The sequence below is a fragment of the Marmota marmota genome, unplaced genomic scaffold, assembly GCF_001458135.2.
Source record: "Marmota marmota marmota unplaced genomic scaffold, marMar, whole genome shotgun sequence".
NCBI lineage: Eukaryota > Metazoa > Chordata > Mammalia > Rodentia > Sciuridae > Marmota > Marmota marmota.
The window spans coordinates 25,557,012-25,580,298 of NW_025999900.1; the positions used below are offsets into that span (position 1 = coordinate 25,557,012).

The following is a 23,287-nucleotide window of genomic DNA, read 5'->3' on the forward strand; positions in this document are numbered from 1 at the left end:
GGACAGCAGCCGCGGGGGCTCCACCAAGCCTGCGTCCAGGCCGCCGGGGCTCGACGCACTGGACAGGCGCCGGCGACTGGCGCTGCCGCCCTTCTGCCGTTTCCGCCTCTTCTTGCGCTTCTGATGCTTGCTGGAGGCCTGCGCGCCCGCCTCGCCGGCGCTGTCCGAGTCCTTGGCGCTGTCGGACGTGAGCGACTCGCAGTTCTGCAGCCGCAGGTCCGACTCGCTCTCCACGTAGCGCTCCACTTTGATCTGCATAGGGCCCAGTGCACCGAAGCCGTCCTCTGCTGCCTTAGGGTTTTCAAAGTCCGAGTGCTCGAAGCTGTCGTCGCTGTCGCGGCTGTCCGGGTTGCTGGAGCTGTGGCCATCGTCGTTGCAGTTCATGTCGTTGTCGCACGCGTTGCCCGACTTCTTCCGGTCGGGCTCTGGGTCTTCGCTGTTCTCGGACTGATTCCCCTTCTCATCGGACTTGGAGTTCTCGTTGTCCTCTGCGTGGGGCCAGCGGCCAGGGTGACAGGGTGGGTGCGGGGAAAGGAGAGACAGAGAGAACATCCCGTTAGCAGGGCAGAAACCACAGTGGGGCAGGGAAGGCACCATCTTCTGGTGACTTAAAGCCTGGACTTTCTGTGTTGAGGGCCTAGATTAGCGGAAGTTTTCTTGGAGGGTGGGCATGGGCTAGCAACATGGGCCTCACCTGGACACCTGGTACAAAGGAAGAATCTCAGCCCCTTTTGGACCCACTGAATCATGTACTGCATTTGAACAAGCTCCTCAGGAGATTCTAAGGCATATTATAGTTTGAGAAGCCCTATAATGATACCCAGGGAATGAGTAACCTGGAATGAGGTGCTAGTATCAAAGAAAAATGAAGGCATACAAAGTGACACTTTGAGAGGTCTGCACCTTACGCTGGTGAATATTTTTGTTCATTATTGAAAACTACACTCTGTTCTATTAAATTATTTTTATCCATAGCACTTAGGATTCACCATCTGATTCACTGTATGACTTTATTTGCTTCTATTTCTTCCCCCATCTAGAATATAAGCCCTATGGTGGTAGGGGATTTTTGTCTGCTTGTTCACTGTTATAAATAAGAGCAGAGACTATTCTAGAACTTCTGCCATAGTAAAGAACTTTCAAATCAATTTAGAGGTAGGAAAACAATCAAGATTCTCCATGAGTACTCTTCACTTTCTCTTGCTTTTCCAAGGCTATGTCTAAAGTACAGGCATTCCAGTTGATAAACTTGGAGCACAGGTGCCCTGATGATAGGGGGTGTGGGGGAACTCTAATAACCTGCCACATTTTAGGAAGATTAGATTGTACCAGTAAAAACAGTCTTAGAAGATTCAAGGATGATACTGATTTTTACCACTTTGCCATGACCATTTTGGATGTGGTTGGGATTAGAACATTGGGCAAATCATGTAACTCTCTGGCCTTCACTTCCCTTTTTTGTAGCAGAAGAGATGGCCTTAGAAAAGGTTTAGCAATTTTTTTGCAGCTATAAAAATTTGCAAGTTCTGTGCTCCCTGGCTCTCGTACGTCTGTGGAATGGAATTGGGGATAGGAGGAAAAGCAAATTTTTGCATTAATTTTCCTGAACTCCAAGTAACTACTTGCAAAGTCTGCTTGTCAAAATGCCTAGAAAGGGGAAAGCATGGATTTGTTCTGATAATTGAGAAAATGAGTAACAGACCAGGTGTGTCCTGGCCCATGCCTGTAATCCCTGTGACTCGGGAGGCTGACCAGGAGGATTGCAAGTTTGAGCCCAGCCTTGCCAATTTACTAAGACTCAGCAATTTACTGAGACCCCCATCTTAACATTAAAAATAAAAAGGACTGGGGATGTAGCTCAGTGGTAAAGTAACCCTGAGTTCAATCCCCAGTACCAAGAAAAAAAAAAAAAACAAAAACAGCATCAACAAACAAAAAGAAAATAAGTAATATTCTAACAGCGTGACAGGCATTTATAGATGCCATTAAGTATCCTACTTTAGGGGCTGGGGATATGGCTCAAGCGGTAGCGAGCTTGCGTGGCACGCGTGCGGCGGGTTCGATCCTCAGCACCACATACAAACAAAGATGTTGTGTCCGCCAAAAACTAAAAAATAAATATTCAAATTCTCTCTCTCTCTCTCTCAAAAAAAAAAGTATCCTACTTTAGGAGTTTAATCCCAACTTGGAGGGATACTCTTGGAGGTAGCTCTCTAGTGCCTGCTTCCAGTAAAGAGGTCACAACACTATGGGGTTATAGCATAGCTCCTCTACATGGTCAAGGAAGGTCTAACATTACATAAGTGATTGCTAAATCAGTCTCTTGCTCTCTGTATGTTTATGTTATTATATACACACATACACACACACTCTCACATATATATCACAACATACACACACATATTTATACACAATGTAAATATAAGCATTTGTGTGTGTAGAGAGAGAAGACTCAGTAATAACTTGATGTGCACATTTAAAATTTAAATGTGTTACTTGGCTTTGACCATGGCCCTTGGATACTGCCCACCCTTCCTTTCCGACAAGGCAGTCATAACTATAGAACATGGAGGAGAAGTAATACCTGTAATACCTGAGGTGTCTTTAGAGTCTGATTCAGAGTCGGATGTCTCAGAGGATTCAGAAGTTTTCTCTGGCAGGTGGGGGAGCTGTGCGATGTCCATGGGTGTGTCCTTGTATTCAGGATTACTGTGGGGGAGGGAGACATTCCTCAGGAGTGCAGTCACCTTTTCTGCATGGTTTGCTTTGGACCACCTTCTCCCAAACTTGTGGAGTTTAGAAAGTTTAGGAGACTAAAGAGGAAATCATTCTCAGCTCTTTTAAAGAATGGGACTTTTAAAGAAGCCTGGATTGCATGAGCCAGGGTACAGGTGCACCCTGCGACAATGATTGAATACCCAAAATGCTGCACCAAAGCCACTAAAAACCTTTTAAATAATCAGGTACCACTGGAGGCCAGGGAACTGTGCTGCTTGACATTCCTCCCAGTATAACCCCTGGGGGGCTGGGAGGATGAGAAGTACTCTCAACAATTCATTCCCATACCTCCTGGTGTGCCCTACCTTCTCTTGGGCTCTTAATGAGTCCATTGCCTCAGTACCCTTGTCTTGGCCCCTTGATGTAACTTCTCAGCTGTTCAGATAGTTCCAAAGCTATTGGTGGGGGTGGGGGGCAGAATCTTCAGTGCCTAACGATCTGACAGATGCACAGGTGTACCTTGGGATGCATGGATTATGGCTACTGAACTGTCAACACACCCATTACAATCACATTTTCATCTGCTCATGTGGTGTACACCTGTGGCTTGTTAGCTGGGAATCTGATTGCAGTGGGGAGAGTCCCAGTGTGAGAGAGGCCCTAACAGAATGGATCTAACCCCATTTGCACAAATGTGCTTAATTTTTGGTCTATTTTTAATTCAGAAACAAGCCTCTTCTGGAAAAGAGAGCATGTTCGGTCAGTTCGAGAGCTAGTTGTCTTCTGGAAAAGCCACTTCCAGCTGGCCTGAAAGTGTATGAGCAACATAGGCTGCTGAAATCTGAAGGCACACCGAGGCATCCTGCCTTGGAACAGGAAATGCCTCTTCTATCCTTCCTGGATGGCCAGCCAAGCAGAGACTTACAACAGATGATTACTGATTTGTTTTGCTAGCCTGTAGTGAATTTCCTATGTTAAAGAGTCACTATTTCAGTAACTACTTTAAAAACTGCAGATGTCCCTGGGAGAATTAATTCACAAAGATGGATTATCAGGCATTTACTCCTTAGTGTGAATTAGCTTCAGCAGCAAAGCTTTCTCCTGATAATCAGATGAGACTAATGGTAGGAAGGTGGACTTAGCACTTTGCTGTCTCTGAATACTCTGAGTCTATAATTCTAATCCATGGGAAGAATATTAGGCAGGTAATTTCAGAATAGGGAAGGATGAGCCAGGATTGGGCCCAGAAGTAAGGGATTCTGGAAAAAAAGACAGTAGGAAAGTATTGCTTGGGAAAGAACAAAAGATCAGAATTTGGGAAAGAAAGCCAAACTTCAGTAGTTGCTATTTTGTCTAGGCAACGTCCTTTTCTAAGTAGATCTCCAGCCTACAGAATGACCTTCATGGGTGCTGGCTTGGTGGAATTTCCTCTGCTAAAAATCCATCAACATCAGTGTTCTTTACTCCAGATACCATGGGAGTTCAAGGGTCAGTGTCCTTCAGCTTACTGTCTCATATCATCAACCTCAGGGTAGGTCTGCCACATCTGAGACTCAGGCTCTGAAGCTTGAAGCGTAGTCTATGATACTCAAACTGCCCCCTATCCATATGGAATTCAGTGGAACAGAATTACCAAAGGTTTATGTACCATTTGACTTTTGGCTAGATCAATGGTGTTGATCCAAGGTTGTATAGATTGACTTTTCCTAACCCTTCTTACTCCTTCCATTTGTGGACAGAATAGGAAGTCATGAGGCTGATGATACAGTAGGAAAGATTTAGATAGAAAAATATCTCATAGAATGGGCATAACAACCATATAGATGACTTTCAGTACCTTATGTTGACATGGAAGACAGACACTTTCCAGCCTATAATGTTCTTGTCATCAATGTTTATTTCTTAATAGTAGTGGGTGTCATTGGCACAGCACCATTTTTGCTCAGCCAAAAGAATGTCAATCCCACAATACCTTGTTCTATTTTCTGTTTGTCATAAAAGCTTTTATAACATTCCAAAGGGGATAGTTTGCATGAAAAATCAAGTCTTGGAGAAAATAGCATTAAATACACATACTTTTACTTTTAGAGGGAATTAATACAGAGCAGCAAAGGTCAAAAAAGGAAAAGAAAGTAGATAAATGAAGATTCTTTTAAGTGGTACCCATTAAGGCCCTCTCTAGAGCAATAATCATTAGTGTCTGATTGACACTAATGTCTTTGGAAGCAAGCACATTCATGCCTTCAAGTCATCACCAAAGTATGTGAAACACTGACAGGCCAGCATGCTGGTGAGCCATGGTTGTTAGCATCTCAGGTGTAGTTGGCTGTCTCAAAGAAAAATGGGGATTCAGATAGTCCCAATCAACATTATCCACACAGGGCACCAACTTCTGCTCATTAGACCTATTGGATGTTTTCTCCTCAAACCATATGTGGGCCCTGCTTGGTGGCTTTAGAGCCAAAGACTGGAATGACAGTGGTGGCAGAGAGCCAAGCCAAGCATTGTGATAGCTTCATGTGATAGGATTAGAGCATCTCCCAGAAGGCTTTTCCCCCAAACCCAGACCACCCTGACTGTTGATCCTGGTTCCTTTTCCACTTGCTTGAATCCAAAAGCAGAGTGTAGATAGGGAAAGAGAAAGAAAAGGTGTCTCATACCAGAATTTAGGAGGCAATTGACCTTGAACTCATACATGGATATAAATTTGAGGATACATTGTAAGAGCAGTAAAGCTTTCCTGAGTTCACAGAGCAGTAGGCAAAAGATTGTCTTCATTTTTTTTTATACTGAGATTGTTATTATTCTGGCAAAGCCACTCACTTTACCTCAATATCTAGAGAATCATATGCTCTGAAATAGGCTGAGAGCATCAAAAGGATGAAATACAAGAGGAATATATTCTACCCTGCTACTTCTCCCCGCATCTCCTTTTGAGCTTAATTTTCACAAGGCTGGGAGTATGTGGTAGATGGTAAGGAGGTGCTTTTTTAATGCTTCAGTTGCAGACAAAGGTCCATAGTCTTTCTGGTCTGAGCATTTGTGAGGAGATAAAGCAACCTCTTTGGAGCTGATCATATGTTGACAATCTAAGAATTACTGAGCATCTTGCAAATCTTCTCTGCAAGATCCTTGCAAAAGTTTGATCTTACATTTCTTTGACTCTCTTGGAACGAAGAGCAGAACTTCCATGAAATTCCATACCAAGTAACATCTAAAGATAATACTTTCTACAACATGCCAGCTATTAACTATAGGGCTGCACAGTTTATAATTGAGACAGAAATAAAACAAGGAGAAAATATACCTAAGGAGATAATTCACCCAGATGATGTTCTTTTCATTTGCATTCTTGGCATTGATAGCTATGGTGGCACTAGACTGTATCCAGATATATCCTCCGTTCTTCTGCATCCAACGGTAATACTTCGTCACACACTGACCCTTATTCAGCACTGGGGGTGAAAAAGCAAGACAGAGGCATCATATTAAGACTGGGACAAAATGATTTTTCATTCCTGCAAAATCTTAAGTCTCAAAACACAAGGTCCTGTACCAAGCCAGGGGTGCTCCTCTGTGTACTGAATGTAGGATCCCATTAGTAGGACAAATGAAATCAACAATTCAGTGGAGCGGCAGCTCTGGAGCCAGGGTTACTGGCATTAGTAGCAAGACTCTATTCCATTCGGGGCAGCCATGGTGTGAAAGGAAGCATAAAAGGACCACAAATCTTTTTGGCTCGAAGAATACCTAATGTGGTGTGGATATTGTCAATGGGTTTGATGTCAAATGGTAAGAAGGCAAATTTGTATGTGATTTATTCATAGCTTCAAGATAGCGCTCTTTTGAGGTTCTGGAGATTTGGTTCCAAAGCCGTTTTACCCCTCTGCCTTTGCCCTCAGTGCAAGCAGTATCAACTGGCATCCTTCTACACCTAACAGCATTTATAGTCCTTGGATGAACTAAATTTACATTGGTTCAGTAAGGGGAAATTCTGGTGAGACCCCTGAAGGTTGGAACAAAATAAATCCCCCAGTCGAGTCAGAGAAAAACATTGGCCTAAGGGAGGCACAGAATTGACTTGGCTAGAGCCAAACAGAGTGACAGCTCCACACAGACTCTGAAATATGGCCCAAAATGAAGGAACAAGTAAAAACAATCACTAATGTGAAACGGTGCCATTAAATACCCACTGAAAGGGAGCTTTAAAATGCAGATGTTAAAAATGATACTTTAACCAAAATCTTGCCAAGTTGAAATTGATTTGATTTGTATCTGGGTACTCCTGAGCTAGTAAAAGGGGAAAGTGCAGTAAATCATCCTTTGAAATAAAGTGCTATGGATGGGAATGGTTTAAAAGGATGCCGGAAATGTGCAAAAACTGCTGTTATGACTTGGATACGGACCGCGGCAACACGGCGCCCCCCCTCAAAGCTCACCAGCCGGCTGGCCACTAGAGGGCAGTGTGCACTCGTCTACGTGGCTCACTTTTGGCATGTCCTTGTCTCCGTCTGCTAAAATGAAAAACCTCTAACTGCTGTAATAAATTTGGCTAAATTAGCTGCTAAATGGTTATCTCAAGTAATATGTATTTGCATTAATCATCTTGCTCTAAACCAGAACAAGCCAGAGTCCTAAAGACGTAGTAAATTCATATTGTCCATTTAATTACGGCTAATAAGTGCTTCATATACAATAGTTTCATGAAGTACATTTTGATTTTTTTTTTTTGGGGGGGGGGTGGATGGGTAAAGGGGAATCACTTTGGAAAAGAGCCGTGTCTCAGGCTGTAGAAACTCTTCCCATCATGTCCTGAGCCACTCTCCTGCTTCTGAGAGTGGTCTCAATTCAAACCTCCTCTTGTTACATCTATGAATATACTTGCTTTCATGTTTTCTTCTCCTCTCCCCCTTTTTTCCCCCAATACACTAAATGCATGGTTGTAAAGTTTAATAATTATGTTGGCACTGTTGAAAAAGGCTCACTTATGAGTATTTCATTTGTGGTAAGTTCCATTCTGAAATTACCACACAGTTTAGGGTATTTCTAAGGTCCGGAACTGTCACCTTCCCTTGGTGTCAAGGCTCCACAGGTAGCAATACTCTACTTTTGTAGGCAATTGTAAGTTCTGCCATTCTGCATGCATGGCTTCCCAGGCTACAAAACTGCGTGGTGAAGCTGAAAGCAGTAAAATACTAACTGTGCTGTACAGCTCTTCTGTCAAACCATTGTTGCATGCAACAAGATGTGCTTTTATTCAGAGCCTCTCAACCTGGTTAACTATTAATCGAGGAATGATGGGTTATGTAATTCTGTCCACTCTTTTCACAGAGAAAACTTATAGCATTCCAAACAGTGGTTGGTGGTATATTTCTATCTGCTTTGTATCTGGAAAAAAGGGTAATTCCAAATGGTTCTAGTATTTTTTTTTTTTTTAAATACAAAGGCAAAGAAACTAAGAAACTCCTTTTGAGAATCACATGAAGAAAACATTGAGATGGTGGTCAGGTCAGCTAAGTCTGGTTGGGAATTCTGGACTGGAATTTGACCAAAAGCAGGCAGGCAAAACTTAAAAACAAAACAAAACAACAACAACAATAACAAGAAGAACAACAAAAACCCTTAGTATCCCCAGAATACAGAGTATAGACAAAGGCAAAAGAATAAAGAGATTGTAAAATCAAATTAGAATTTGTGAATCCACATAAAGATACCCCTGCCCTCTTTCCTAATGATACTTACTCTTACTCAAAGCAAGCAGACAAGCAAAATCTCAACTGTGAAATGGATATCCTGCAAAACATCTGCCTCCCTGGTGGTTTTCAGGTATGTGCTGTAAAGGGGGATGAAATGCTTATTTGCTAACGGGCTGATATGGTGTCACCTTTTAGAGATAAGGCAGGATGACTCAGTGTGCTTAAATGCATCTGTGTTTTCTGAGAAGACAAATACTAATTTATTAGGGCCCATGAATGCATGCACACAGCCTTCCTTATCAAACCCAGGCTGGGGCCATCTAGCAGAGAGGAGACCTGAATGAAGGAGAGGCAGGACAGGTGAGTTTTGATGTGAGGAGGTGGCTGTAAAAGGATCGAAGGGCAAGGGGTTTCTTAGGGAGTCAGGGAGCTACCTGATTGCCCCTCAGTTACCTTGGTGAATATCAATCAAGAAGCAGGTTTCAGAGCCCACCTCAAGCCATTGAAGAAGACAAGTTTAGTCTAACCCACATTTTCCCTGGGCTAGTCTGATAAACAGAACTCTTAAAGGGTAAACATTTTAGCATGGTCACAAGTCTGTATTGAAGATTAGTGTTTTGTGAATGAGACCCGCATGCATCATTAGGAATCTAGATAACTACTGATAGGGTATGAAATTAGCTACCACTAAAGCATGAAAAAGTTGACCAAAGTCAGTGCCCAAGTTGTTTTTCAGGAGGTCTCATAAAAGAAGTCACAATGGAATTTTACTTCTTTTAAAATGAACAAGGAATAATTTTTGCTTGGGTCTCCAGAATATAAATTTATGACTTTGGGATGAAGCTTATTTCTTGAAAAAAAAAAATCATACTGGCAAATCAGTTGGATCATTCCAGCTGCGCCAGAGGCAGGATCTGACAGCTTTTCCTGAGCTCATGTGGTCCTAATCAGCTCAAGAAGAAAAGCCACCTTGGTGCCAGTTTGAAAGAGATTTTTAGTGAGTAATAAATTAGAGAACTTGAAAAACACACAAAAACTTTTTCTGATTCTCTTTAATCCAGTGGATGTTGTTTTTATTTTCAAGTTTTAAGTTAATATAACACAGAGAAATGAAAAAATATCTTTCAATTTCATAACACCCCTTTTGTGGGGGAAAACCAGAATAAAGCACAATGTCAGTTATTTGACATGAAGTCCTTAAAAATAGTTAATTGTCCCTAGAAAAGAGAGAGACACTCATCAAGCTATTGAGCCCAGGAGTAAATTCAAACCATCGAGGGAAGGAAACAGACGGAGAGGAATAGACATGTGGATATTTTTACCTTCACACCCATGAGATATGGTCTAAGTACTCCTAACACACAATAGCTTCTTTTTGGTTTATTCCAAAGTTTCCTTTTTGCTGTCCAAAATTTTTGGGTGGAGTAGCCTGTGTGTCCTTCAACTGAATTCACTGATCACAAGGTAACTTCTCTGGAGTTAGGTCTTTAAGGGTATGCGATAAGAATGAATTTTTATTTAAGGATCTTGAAATTTTTAAATAGCCTCTCTTCAGTTTTCACATCTGAATGGTCCAGACATGACTGAGCATCCCTCTGCTACCACACAAGAATATGTTCCTTAGTCTAGGAACATATATGTACACTAGTCTAGAGTGTAACTGGTTGCTTTGTCTCTTAATGCCCTAAGGAAAACCAAGCTACTTAGTGTCACCCTATCCTCCAAGGTGAAGGTATCTGAGACTTACAAACTGTGCTCTTCGGTGGACAGAGATGACCTTCTGCTTGGGAGAAGAATACAGCAGAGATGAACAAAGAAGACTGAAATTCTCTCCCAGTTGAGCTGTACCAGCCCTGCTCATTGACAATTAAGAGAACCATGAGTGTCTCTTTGGCTTTTAGTCAAAATACTACTGACTCCTAAGAAGATAGTTTGTTCAATCAAAGAAAATAAAGTGCTTACATTTTAGAGCATGTGACCTTTTACATTCACTCCCTCCCCCTGCCCCCCCCCAAAAAAAACACCCAACTGGATGCTAAGTTTTACTGAATATGCCTTTAAAATGTCACCTGGTCTGATGGTTCAAGCTTAGTGGTTGGCATACAAGAAATGTTCTGCTTGTAGAGAATAATCACTCTTCCCCAAACCCGATGAGCTTTGTTGCTGTAGCACACACCCACAGCCCTGCACGCCGTTCCCAACAGAGGGATTTCAGTTTTCCTTGGGAAAACTTTGTCCACAGACATAGACTGATGACTGAAAGGACATAAAGGAAGCCAGTGTCTGCGGCGGGAACATAATTCTGTTAGTAAATCAAAACAAATCAGTACAAGTTTGCCTTCAGAAATATGAAGGAAAAAAGAGAACATGGTCTCTTCCTGTTGGGCTGTTCTACAAAATCAAAGCCAAAGAGTCTAAATAGTGAGTTAGTTGTGTGTCAAAAAGAAGGAAGCAGTCGAATGCAGTTTGCAGAGGAGATGAAGAACACATATCAAAAGCGGTCTTTTAGCAGAGTGTCTCACAAAAGGACATTTTAGTGGTTTGCATATGCATTAAAAAGCTGCAATACTTGGTGTATTCAGGTAAGTATAGAAGAAATAGGAAATGGTGAGATCATCGGAGATTCCACACTTCACATTCACACAGCTGAACAAAGAGCTTCATTATCGTCATGGCGATATGAGGACGCATCTGCCGCGCCACTCACCCCCCCCCCCCTTGAGGTACCTTCATCAGTGGCTGCAGACCGCAGAGAAGGGATGCCTTCTGCTAGAAACCCAAAAATGATTTTTGAATTCACTAAAGTGGAGTGTGTATGTGTGTGTGTGTGTTTAAGTAAGGGCGGGTGTGCTAGAATCACACTTTCTACTTAATACCACAGTTGGGTGCTCAGCTGTAGCCACTGGTTCTCTTTCTACATTCACAAAACTGGCAGATGAAACATGAAAAAGAATACTGACTCTTTAATCTCTGCTTCTCCACCTAAGGCCCAAGGCAGACTGACAGGGAACTTCATTCTGGAAACAGACTTTTAAAAAAAAAAAATTCTGGATTACTTTTTCCTCTGCTTTTGAAAACTGTGGGCTATAGGGGAATGAACCTGACATAGACTTAAAAACAAGAACAAGTTTCTTTATCTAAAAAGTTATAGTCCTTGATGCTTACAGGAAGGTCATTTTCAAAACCCACCGGAGAAACAGCATTGTAGCCAGAGACTGCATTAAGTGCTTTATTTACTTGCAATAGAGACAGTTTTTCATTTAGAACTGCTCATAGGATCAACCGAGACTTTGAAGCTGTGCAGACTTTCCTATAGATTTTGCAATTAGTGACCTAGATGTTTTAAATAGCAAGCATTCACAAATTGGTTTTAGTTTTTTTATTTTTTGTAAGTCTATGTGCTGAGCAATATTTTGTAAAGCTGAATGATATTTGATACTTAACGTGGGTTACAAGTTTAAGGACAAAAGACCAGTAGATGTTTTGTGAATGACTTTGCATCATCTATGGATTTTTTTTCCCCCTAATACACTAATGACAGGCCCTGCTTGAACTGCTATCTGTGTGATTTACAACCTCAGAAGAGGTTTTGTCCTATACCACTGCCAATTGATAGATTTTTATTAACTGTTAATATTGAATCATGCAGAAAACTTTTCATTGATTTAGAATATGTCAATTTGTTAAGTTTGAAAAATAAATTCCCCTTTTCTTCTTCAGTGATAATGTACTAAATTGGAGTCTAAGGCTTTTAAATACTGATGGTATCAGTATCATGTTCTAGGACACAGAGAATCAAAGTAATTGTTGGCACAAGCGACATCTAACATCTCACGTTTTTTCAAGTTGTCCACAGTCCAACCAGAAATTCTCAGTACTATTCATTCCTGCCCTTCTCAACTTAAAAAAGTTAAGGACTCCATACCTTTATTTTTGTAGGGATTTGCTATCAAAAGGAAAAGAAGTAAATTTTTCAGCACAGAATTAGGATCTTCCCTAAATCTTTAGGGAAAGTTCAATGGACTTATCCAACCACTCAGTATTTTTTGTGTGTACCTACCCTGTGTCAGGCACTGGGAAATATAGCAAACAGGCTCTGTGGTGGCCCTGTTCTCCTACTCAGTCTCAATCATGCTAAGTACATTCCCCCTGGGGGTGATTGGGTAGGTTTAGAGTATGATATAGGCCTGGCAGTGAAAGTGGAGGGAAGTCACCATTGTGAGAAGTGGTTGAAAAGGTTTTCTTCACTTTAAAGTAGTGACTTACCTCTACTTGCCTTTGAGTGAGCAAGAGAGAGGCTTATCATTTTTACTAAGAAATTTATAATTGTGACAATTGTATGGAAAATGGCATGTAGGTCTAGGAAAGCCCACGGGGCCTGACTTGGGCTGGGTGAATTCCTCTCCTCCCTGGAGCACTGGAGCCGTTAAGCTGACTGGGGATGTAGGAGGAACCAAAAAAAGGCAAAAGAGATGAAGAGGGCCCTAGAAGAGGACCTTGTGTTTCTGGATGCAGTCATTTGGTTGAGTCTATGAAACATCTTTAAAAAGAAATATGGAAGTGGTGAGGTATAGGTATATAAAAGTAGGATTTCATGAAATCAAGACTATTTAAAGAACCCCAGACAAATTCTATTTCTTCTCCCATTATGCAGATTTTTAGAAATCCAAGTACTTGGTGGCAAAAACCTTACAGATTCTTCCATGTAAGACATTGATACCACTGAATGGACACTACCACTTTCTCCCAGAAAACAGAACTCTGGTTTTGAGTTTTATGTTTGGTGGCCTTCTCCAAAATGCCAAGGAGAAAAAAACCTTGATTGTTGAACTCAGAAATAGTTAATTCCATTCCTTTGCAGTGTGTAGCTTAGGCTAGGGCATCTGATAAAATGCTGGACAAAGAGACACAGGTGCTTCTCTCTGCTGGGCAGGGAGCTCTGGGAGTGTTTTCTTTCTTTGAAAAATGAGCACACAACAGCAACTGACCATGTCCTGACTTTGGACCCTTACCCTGTTAGGAAGTGATGATTGGCGGATGCTATAGCTATCTTCATCATGAAGAGAAAGTTATGAGAATTGCAAAGAAAGCTTAAGTCATTTTACTTGGGGTTTCTGTTACTTGTAGCCCAAATACATTTCAGCTGAAATGCCCCAACAAAAATTCCAGGAAGCCACCGAAGAATGCATGTTCATAAAGAGGTCTAAGCAACCTGATCATTGGCTAACCTCTCACATGTGGACAAACTCTTGTATGTTAGATGCATACATGAATTGAATCCTGTGCTGCTTATTTGGATTTTTAAAAATTTGAGATTTTTTTTGAGGTATGCAGGATGTCATTGATGTTTTAAGGAAAACTTAAAAAACTTAAAAAATACTAGATTAAGATGCCATTACAAGAGATGATGAAGTTTTTATTTAGGTTAATTGTTTTAGGTTAAAATTGATGATTTAAAAGTATTGATATCTTCCTAATCCTGTTTTATAAGAGTAATGGGTTACTTTTTTTTTTCCAAATAGAAGGTTATTGTTTTTAAAAACTATAATAAAAGCAGCTACTAATTGAAATGGTAATAAGGAATAAGTATCCACAGGAGGATTGAATTTATCAGTCAAATCAAAGTTCTGGCTTACTTTCTGGGGAGAAAGGAAAGAGTCTGTGTTTGTATTCCATGTTCCTCATATGCTCTCCTAAGCCTGGAATGCCCTTGATACCTCTGCATATCTCCTACCCTCTTGGCTTCTTGCCACCATCTTTCAAGGTCTACAGGCAGTGTGCTTCCCTCCTGGGTGTTTCTATCCTTCCTTGCTTGCCCCCGCCTCTGGGGTTTCTGTGTTTTGTCTATACTCTTTCACTTATTCAGAATTTGACTGTTGGAAGCTATCTTCTCTTCTGTCATATAAGTGTCTTGAAGGTAAAGACTGTATCTTAGTTATTTTTGAAACCTCGTAGCAATATCACAAAACTCTGTATATAGTAAGAACTCAGAAATGTTAGATGAACTTGAACTGGGAAAATATCACTGCTCATATTCAACACATGGAATCAAGTAAGTATGCATAGGAAAACTTTGACCTGGGGGAAAACACCAAAGAACTACTTTTCTTCCTAAGTTGGATACTATTACTTTTAAAACTCTGCTAACTTCCTCCTTAAAACTTCACATCTTTGTGAAGTCATCAAGTTATCAGGTAATCAGATACTCGCCTCATTTGAACACTGACTGAGACACCCTCAGAGCTAACTCACTACTCACATCTTAGCGTTAATAGAATTCATCCAAATCCAGAGGAAAATGAAATTTTTAAGATGGTCAGTTGCGTTGTATTGACTCTGTAAAACAATGCCTTCTACATACAAGAGTATGGTCAATATTTCTCAAGCTTTGAAAAGTTGGCTGGGGATCTTGTTAACTGCATATTCGGATTCGGTGAGTCTGGGGCAGGCCTGAAATTCTGCATTTCTGTAAGCTGCTGGGTGATGTCAATACTACTGTTCCAGACCAGTGTGTAGAGCGGGTACTCAGCTGTTGGTTAGGCTCTTGTGCTGGTCTTTTTTCTCTGTGCTTGCTGCCCATGGATGGGAAGAACCCAAATCAGCAGCTGGAGGGAGTTGAGGGGGAGACATAAAATAATAATACTAATTCACTCCTGGATAAAAATCTGGCTTTATCTTGCTCCCAGTGACAGTCTCTTCAATTAATGGACAGGCCCATGATGAAGGCTGACTTGGCTTCTGAAGAAAGGCAGACAGGGTGGCTATGAAATGCATTTCCTTCTGTGGGAGTTTTCATATTCACACGGAAGAAGTGAAAAAAAAATTATTTGCTTTGGGAAAAAGTCCAGCCAATGCCCAGGTTGCAGCGAAATCCCTGAAGTTGTACCAGCCCTGAAGAAAGGCTAAGATCAGGCGATAGCAAAAAGCCCATGGGTGCTCTCTGCATTTGGCCCACCCACCAAACTTCACTCTTCTTCCTTCACTTGCAGCTTCCTTTGCTGCATGCAATGGCTGCATACCCAAATCAACAATTAAATTCCCCTTTTGTTTGTGTGGCAGATGACAAATGCATGGAGGACATCTTGTGTTGCCTAGGCAGGCAGGGCACTTACTTTGATTGATGCTCGGTTGTGGAAAAAAATGAGCTGGGAAGGAATTACAATGGAGGGCCCGCAGACTGGAAGGGGATATACTAATTAGTCCTGCATTAAGCAGTCTGCTTGCATTTGGCGATGAGACGCCTTCAGGAGGGAAGTGTAGGGGTTATTGATGCAAAACAGCATGGAATGCATTATGCCAGGTAGCTGTGTATTAGTTTTGTTAAGAAGTATAGAAGTTGGTAATTAAGAAATAAACACTTAGACTACTGTATTTTTTTTTTTTTTCAACACTCACCTCCAAGTACATTGGGTGGTCATGCTTTTTTTTTTAAATCTCCACCTGGTGTCCTAGACAATCTGAAAGGCTTTCTCTCTCTGGAATAATTCTTCCAGAGTTTTCTTATCCTGAGTAAGGTGCTGGGAAGGGAAAGCTGCCACCATGTCTATACTTAGTGTCTACTTTTCTCTGAAATCCCACAGCTGCAGAGGTTTGAGTCTTGCTGTTGGAGTGTAATGTCACAAGGAGAAAGAGAGTTCCCCCCCCCTCCCCCCTTACACTCCAGGCCACTCTTTAAGGTTTTAGAGAATTGTTGCTGATTTGACCCAGGAAGAACCCTGTGGATGTGTCAAGACAGATTCAGCTCCTAGTATAGACAAAAGACAGGATTAAATGGGAATAAAGAGAAATGCAGAGCCTGCGTCTGTCTGTGTTTGGCTTAGCCTTCTATTTTTCCAGCTACAGAGAGAGGTAGATTGGTAGATGGTTGTGCTGAAACCTCTCATAATTCAAGGGTGACACAGATGCTCTGGGTAATGAGCAAGTGACTCTAGGGTCACGACTGCTCATCTCCAGGTCAGCACTTTCTGAGTGATGGAGATCAGAAAGGTGATAGAGAGGGAAAGGTGCCCAAATAATTACTAATATGAGTGGTTTAAAATTCAAGCCTTGAAATGCTGATTTGGTCAATTTGACCTGAAGAATCAATGAAATTGGGCTTAAAGAAAAGAAATCACAGAGGTCTTTGGTCACATTGGGAAAGAAGGGGCCCTGAAACTCTCTTGGTTTTAGAATCCCAGAATAATTTCACTAACCCACCATGTTGGCATCAATAACATGATTCTAGTGATTCTTTATGTTGAAATCCAGTGAACTACCAGGTGTCTGGTGTTCACCCAGTGGGAAGTACACGGTCTCAAGTCTTGGTTGGGTTTATCAGAGTTGTCAAATCCTGGTGCTGCTGAGATTCCCCTTTATGTTCCTTATTCTAGAAACAAATTCACTTATGGATTTACAGATGCCTATGCTGGGAAAAAAGATACCATGATAAAGATGATATTTTTAGTTACTAAAGATGAATGAGCCTTTTGTCTTTAGGTTTTATCCATAAACCAGAGTCTAAGACAGTTATCAAATATCAGAAGTATTATCAGATGTCTTAAATCTGCCTTTCATGGACAGAACCAGGAATTGTGCCAATAGCTCTAGGAAGAAAAGCTAAATAGTTAATGTGTTTTATTTTTTAACCACCCCTTTGTTTTAGAATTCTATCTTATTCTTGAACTGATTCTATGTCACCATGACCTTCTCCCACCAAGACACAGTGGAGGCCTCCTTTAGTAATAGCCCAGGGCTTTGGACAAGCAAGATGCTGTGCTGGCTTTTTGCCGTTTCTTCCAGTGTTTACACAACCAAGACTTATTACATGCTCTGTCATTTTGTTACTGGGCTGGCTTTGGTTCGAGAATTAGGTAAACATCAGACATTCCATCACACAATTTTAGACTCAATCTTACTTTATAATGATGTTAATGTTTATTGTACAAAGCGAGATGCATTTGTATATTTTAGCATTTTCTTTCAGTCACAGAATGCAAAACCTGACATTGGAATCAGTTTGATTTTTTTTGTGTGTGTGTGATTGAAGATATTAAGCACTACAAGAACGTTGAAATTTCAATCTGATTAGGATCAAAATTCTTCAGGATCAAAACACTCCTTTTCCTCCCCCTACAGCTTTACTAATTGTGTGCTACTTGACATTGTGGAGTTATTCCACAGCATGATAGCTAAATATGTGAAGTGTATTTTACTGTGCAGAATTATCAGCTCATTCTATTTGTTTTTCATGTGTTTAAGGTTATTAAAAGAACTCAAAATTAGAAGTCATGTGTATGAGTTAAAAGAGTGAACTCAATCATTGTTAGCAGGCTAAATCATAAAAAAGCAATAGCCAGTATGCCAATATCAAGTAATGAAAAAAATCACAGAATTTGAAAGCATACTTTCTCTGTTTATTAGTTGGCAAGATACCAGAAAAATTAGGAGAAGTGCACAATAGTGAATGGTAGAGTAGTTTATTTTCAGCACTCTCAAATTATTCCAGCTACTGAAAATGAGATAAAAGTAGATGGGAAAGAATGGCATCAAACATATTTGTTGGAGACCTTTGCTGTATGGGAAGAAATGAATTGCTCTAGCTCACTGTGCCTGAGGAATTGTGTTTCTTCAAGCTGTAAATCAAATCCCAGAGAGATAGCATAACGTTTGCCAAATAATAACAGAGGATGACAAAGTTCTTTTTTGTCAGTGTCAGGTTTCTGAATTTAGACCTTAATTAAGATTCCCAAATGAGAAAATTCATCCGGTCCTCACACACATGGTCTACAAAAGTATCCTAAGAGCAATATATTCATTTTTAAAGTTTGAATCTCAGGCCTATCTCATTCCAAAAATGTATCTAGAGCTTCCTTCAAAGATCCCGAGTTTTCTCCATTTTCTCTGAATTCCAGGCAACAAAGAACTTGCTGTTTTTTTTTAGGAAACAACATCATTTTCCTCCCCAATTAATTGAAGAGCCATCTGCTTCTGTGATACACGGCACCCATTCATTCTTAGCAACAAGTGTGTTCCCTAAATCCCTGGTGTGCAATATCAAGGCACATGGTTCAGTGTTGGAAGGGGAATGTGCCAGAGAGCATCCTTGCAGGCAAGTCTGCCCAGAGATACAGTAAATTGAATTTGCTCCTACACTGGAGTGGCTAACTCAAGGTTAAAAACACCGCACAAGGTGGGCACATTTTGAGGCTTTGGAGAGCTGTCTCCATCTTGCCTTTGAAGATCTGAGTTTGAAATGAGGAAATGATTGTCAAGGCAGAAAGAATTCAAAATAGCTCTCCTCAACCATAGTAAGAAAGGGGAGAGGGGGCAAATACAAAAAAATATTTGGCTGGTGTTTACCACATAAAACCTCCAACTTAAAGCCATTTCATTTGTGCACCTTGCACGTACTTAAAATCAGAGTTCAGAACTGGGTTTAGCATCTTCTAGGAATGTAGCTGCTCGAGCTCTTGTCTTTCAGGAAGAGTCTGTTGAATGGTCATAAAAAGGAGCTCTGATGAGAAAGGGGCACCTCCTTCCTTGGTGGTCCACCAGATCAGGGCTTTTGTCAGACCCCATTCACATACAATATAAATAGACAGCTCATGGGGCTTTGAGGGAAAAGGGCATGATGACACATGTGAATTATTGCTTGGATCCAACCAGAACCCTGTTGGTCTTGCTTGCTTTAGTGCCACAGAAGGTCCTGGTAACTGAGCCTGAAGGTCAGGAGCTCGGAGACAAGACTCAAAGGGTGGAGATCAGTTTCTTTTTTTTCCAGGAATCAGAGGCTGGATGTACCTGCTCCTCTAAAAAGCCTCTATCCAGATATACACAGAAAAGGCACCGCTGTTGAGAGCTACTGTAACCAAATAATGTGTTCTTTTCCCTGCTCATTGGACTTCCTGACCACAACCTAGTCTTGTGGTTGCTCAAGTAGACATTTTTGTGAGGATCTGGCCTATTTGAACGTGTCTTCTTCCATGTACAGCTTGAAACTTGAGAACACAAATTTTCAAGCAGAAGTTGCTCTCTAGAAAGTGAAAGGGTCAAGGAAACACTTAAGTCTGAGGGTTCCCTACCACTTTCTGGGAGACAGAGCACAAGAGACCACAACATTCTGGGTGAGCATCTAAAGATCCAGCAATTTTTCAGGGTCTGAGGTCCACCTTTCAATCTAATGCTACTACAAGTTGAAATGATTTATGTCTCACTTTTTCTCACGGCATGCTGACAGTCACCACAAATGCATACAGGACAGATGAAGGGGAAAAATCAGCACTGAAGCCAAAGAAGCATCAGAGAGAGAGAGAAAGAGATGATGCCAGCCCCGTTCGTCCCCCACACAGGGATACTTACAGTCCAGGTGGCTGTGCCTGATGCCCTCCACGTCTTCTGCGTGAATGAAGTGGTAGCATCTTTTCCCTACGATGTCTACAGGGGTCAGGTCCATATAATCACTAATCCTACAAAGAGAAGGACACAGGATGGAACTTGGAAAGAATAAAAATAGAGAGACTGTCCAATAACACATCTACTGATGCACTTTCATCATGCCAGGTACTGGTGGGATGTGGCACTTGGAGGAAAAACCCCTTACAGGTAAGATTATTTCTTTGGCATATAACAGAATTTTTCAAAACCAGGACATGTGCTAGTTCAAGCAATTACATTTAAATAATTAGATAGGATTTTCTTTTCTTCTCTCTTTTTTTCCCCGGCATTAGAATACACATTTAGACAACATAATTCCATGGAATTATTGAGAATCAGTAACAATGCAAGATCCTCATTACAGGCCAAGATAATTCAAGGTTACATAATAAAATAAAAACATGCTATGTTTATACCAAATGATTAGAGACACCTTTCATTTAAACAGATTGGTCTTCTATTGGGTATTTCCATGAAAAAAGGCTTCAACTGCTTCTTGGCACAAAGTCCAAATTGGCATTTCAAGGGATATAATTTAAATGCTGAGACATACAGATGCCTGGGGGTATTATCTTTTTTAGTCTTAGTCAGTTGGGAGCTCAGCTTTCACTCCTGGCTCTTTTAACTGGTACTTTGTGGTAGATTCCACACAGAAACTTTTAAACCATTTCAGCAGCTCTCCCAGGCTTGTGCTGGATGGTACGTGTGTGTAAGCCCCTGTCATTGATTGTCCAGACGTCAATGTCCTCAGGCAGAGCACAAAAAAATAGAACCCAAATTGGAAAACATGTTGAGGGAATCTGCCTGGTTTACGCAAACATGTCAAAATGCTTATTACCCTCTGTATCACTGAATCCAGATTCACTTTGGCCAATCTGAAATAGACTGTATTTTTTTGGTTGTTGTTTAATTTATTCTCCTGACTCTGTGTGTGTGTGTGTGTGTGTTTTAATGGTTTATGACATTTGATCTATTTAAGTATAAAATAAATCTTTGGAAATGACACATTTAAGCAACATATGAGATTACTGTTGGGGAGTTACATCTGGCCCCCAAGGCAAAGAAATAAGAAAGAAAAACAAAACCGAAATACTATGGAATATGATTAAAATACAATACTCAGTAAGTAAATTTCTCAATGACTCGCAATTTAAATAATATTTCTTGGTCGATCTAGAATTCTTAGTAAAATAAGATTGATTGGAGAAATAAAAAGGAGTGTTTTCTAAGGATTCCGTGGTTTTGTGCTACAAAATAGATTAAGTTGGTGTTTTCCTAAAATCATTAGCCTGTTCTTCCAAGTGCGGTTTGCACTCCCTTTCTGCAAATGAGGGAACAAGGATGTCATTAAAAGACCCTCCTTGGTGTTTCTGAATTTGCCAGCTCCTCTGAAAGCATTAGATGTCAGCTTTGCCCGAGGCTGTCCTAGGCAAAGTGCAGAAGAATGGTCTGCAGCTCAAGGAGCAAGCTCTAGTTTCTAGTTAACAATTCCCTAATTACATAGGAAACCCCAGGAAAAAGCCACTCCATCTTTAGGGAAGGTGTTTCTTTAGTTTATCCTTTATTCAAATTAAATCCTTCAAACAACAAAGCTTGTCACCCTGGTGAAGGTGAGCAGCTCAGTGGTCAAGGACTTCTTAAATGCACAGGAAGCAGCAGACCAGAATCCCGAGGCATCTTTTACTCTGCTCCTCAGTTTCCTCATCTGTCAAGTAACCCCACAAGGTGGGGAGGGGATTATGGAAAGGAATGAAATTAACACAGCATAGGGCCTAGCACACTGTATGCCTTTTCTGTCAATCAAATATGCAATTACCTTAAAAATACAGGCCTTTTTCATAATTACTATCATCTTCAGTTAGGAAATAATGCAGTATTGTATTGGCTAATATGGGGATGTGGAAAGCATTTTTTTTTTTTTAAATGGAAAGTAAAAGCTAAAAGCAGGTCATAGAAAATGATCTCAATTACTGGAGTGATACCATGAGGCACTCGGGTCTATGGAACTTGTCAGAAGAATCAATCAATTGATCACAGGAATGAAAATTAAATGATGTTTTGGGATAGGGCAATCGCTGGAAATTTGGGAAATAAGCCGAGGCTCCATTTTTTGGAAGGTCTAGAGATGGTGAATCTCAACCAAATGAGTTATCATATATTCATCCTCTGACTTCATATCTGCCTCTCTTGGCTGCATCTCCTCCAGTATTCTAAATTTTGGTAAAATTAAGCAGCTTTGAGGGCAGTAATTGTGTTCTTTCATGGAGTCTATGTATGAAAAGTCCCTCTCAGAGGTTATTCTGACTTCTCCCTTGCCATTTGGACCCCACAGAATGTAGCCAAGTGCATGGTCTTTTGAATCTGGCAGACTTGGTTTTGAATCTTGGCCGAGGGCAAGAAATCCTTTCTCTCTAAGCTGAAATTTCCCAAGAGTGATAGAGACATTGGCAGCACCTACCTCCTGGAACTGTCCTGAAGCTTAAATGAGATGGTGCAGATGATTAGATTTGCACATGGCTGAACATGTAGTAAATGTTCATTAAATGTCAGCTGTATTTATTATTACTTGCCAACTCTAGCTAATCACTGTGGCTAACTTGTCTTCCCTAATATTCTGTGATCATTCCAGAATACCTTAGACATAGCCAAGTATATAGTCATGGATGATAAAAATTCTAATAAATGTTAATAAAAGTTGAAAAGCAAACTTAGAATTATTTATCAAATAATAGTGAGAGGTTCATGCTATCTTCCACTCTATTGAACAGTCACAGCTCAGGTGGGTTTCTTTTTTAATTGGTGAATTCCTTCCCCTAAATCAGACCCTGTATGGAAACGGTAGGCAATTTCTAACTTGATCTGGATTTCTGTAGCCACCTCCCTGTGGACTGAATGCAGGGGCTGTCTAGCTTCCTCTGGGTCAGCCTCTGGAGAGGTCAATTACTCAAGACACTTGACCATTCTGCTCTTTCATTTCCCCTCCAAAGACACTTAGAGGGCTCAGTGAATATATATTGCCTTCAAGCCTGACAACAATCTGTGCAACAAAAGCATCTTCACCAAACTGACCCTGTGATTCTCCCTGTGGCACTAGGGGATGCCTGCCCGGGATCACCATGCTACCTTCTCATGGCTGAGATGTGGGCTCTTTTTCACTGCTCTTCCCACATCCTGTGATTCTCTCTTCATATCAGTCTGATGACGGGCTGGTGACTTCTAGGTGAAAGGTCTGAAGGGGCACTGTCCCAGTTTCCTGTCCCTTGCTTTGTGCTTAATGGAAAAAGTGAACTTTTTAACCAGAGGTGAAAAGTCTTTTTATAAAAGCTCAGTCTTAAGGAAGAACTGCCAATTCATTCATGTGATGACTCATCTTTTCTTAATGTAGTGAAATCCTCAGGATGATAAAGTTTTATTCAATAGTGTTGCAGATTCCTTTTGCATTGCTTTTCCTCTGGGGGCCT

The 23,287-nt window shown here is 40.9% G+C and overlaps 1 protein-coding gene across 1 annotated transcript in view; it reads right to left on the minus strand.

Annotated features, from left to right (window-relative positions):
* The window catches only part of Npas3 (neuronal PAS domain protein 3), an 828,669-nt gene that overhangs the window by 3,561 nt on the left and 801,821 nt on the right, over positions 1–23,287 (minus strand). Inside the window, exons 10-13 of the mRNA XM_048798441.1 lie at positions 19,752–19,858; positions 6,026–6,173; positions 2,585–2,709; positions 5–488 (exon numbers count right to left, since the gene is read on the minus strand). Coding sequence (XP_048654398.1) covers positions 5–488; positions 2,585–2,709; positions 6,026–6,173; positions 19,752–19,858 — 864 coding nt within the window. The remainder of the gene's footprint in view (positions 1–4; positions 489–2,584; positions 2,710–6,025; positions 6,174–19,751; positions 19,859–23,287) is intronic.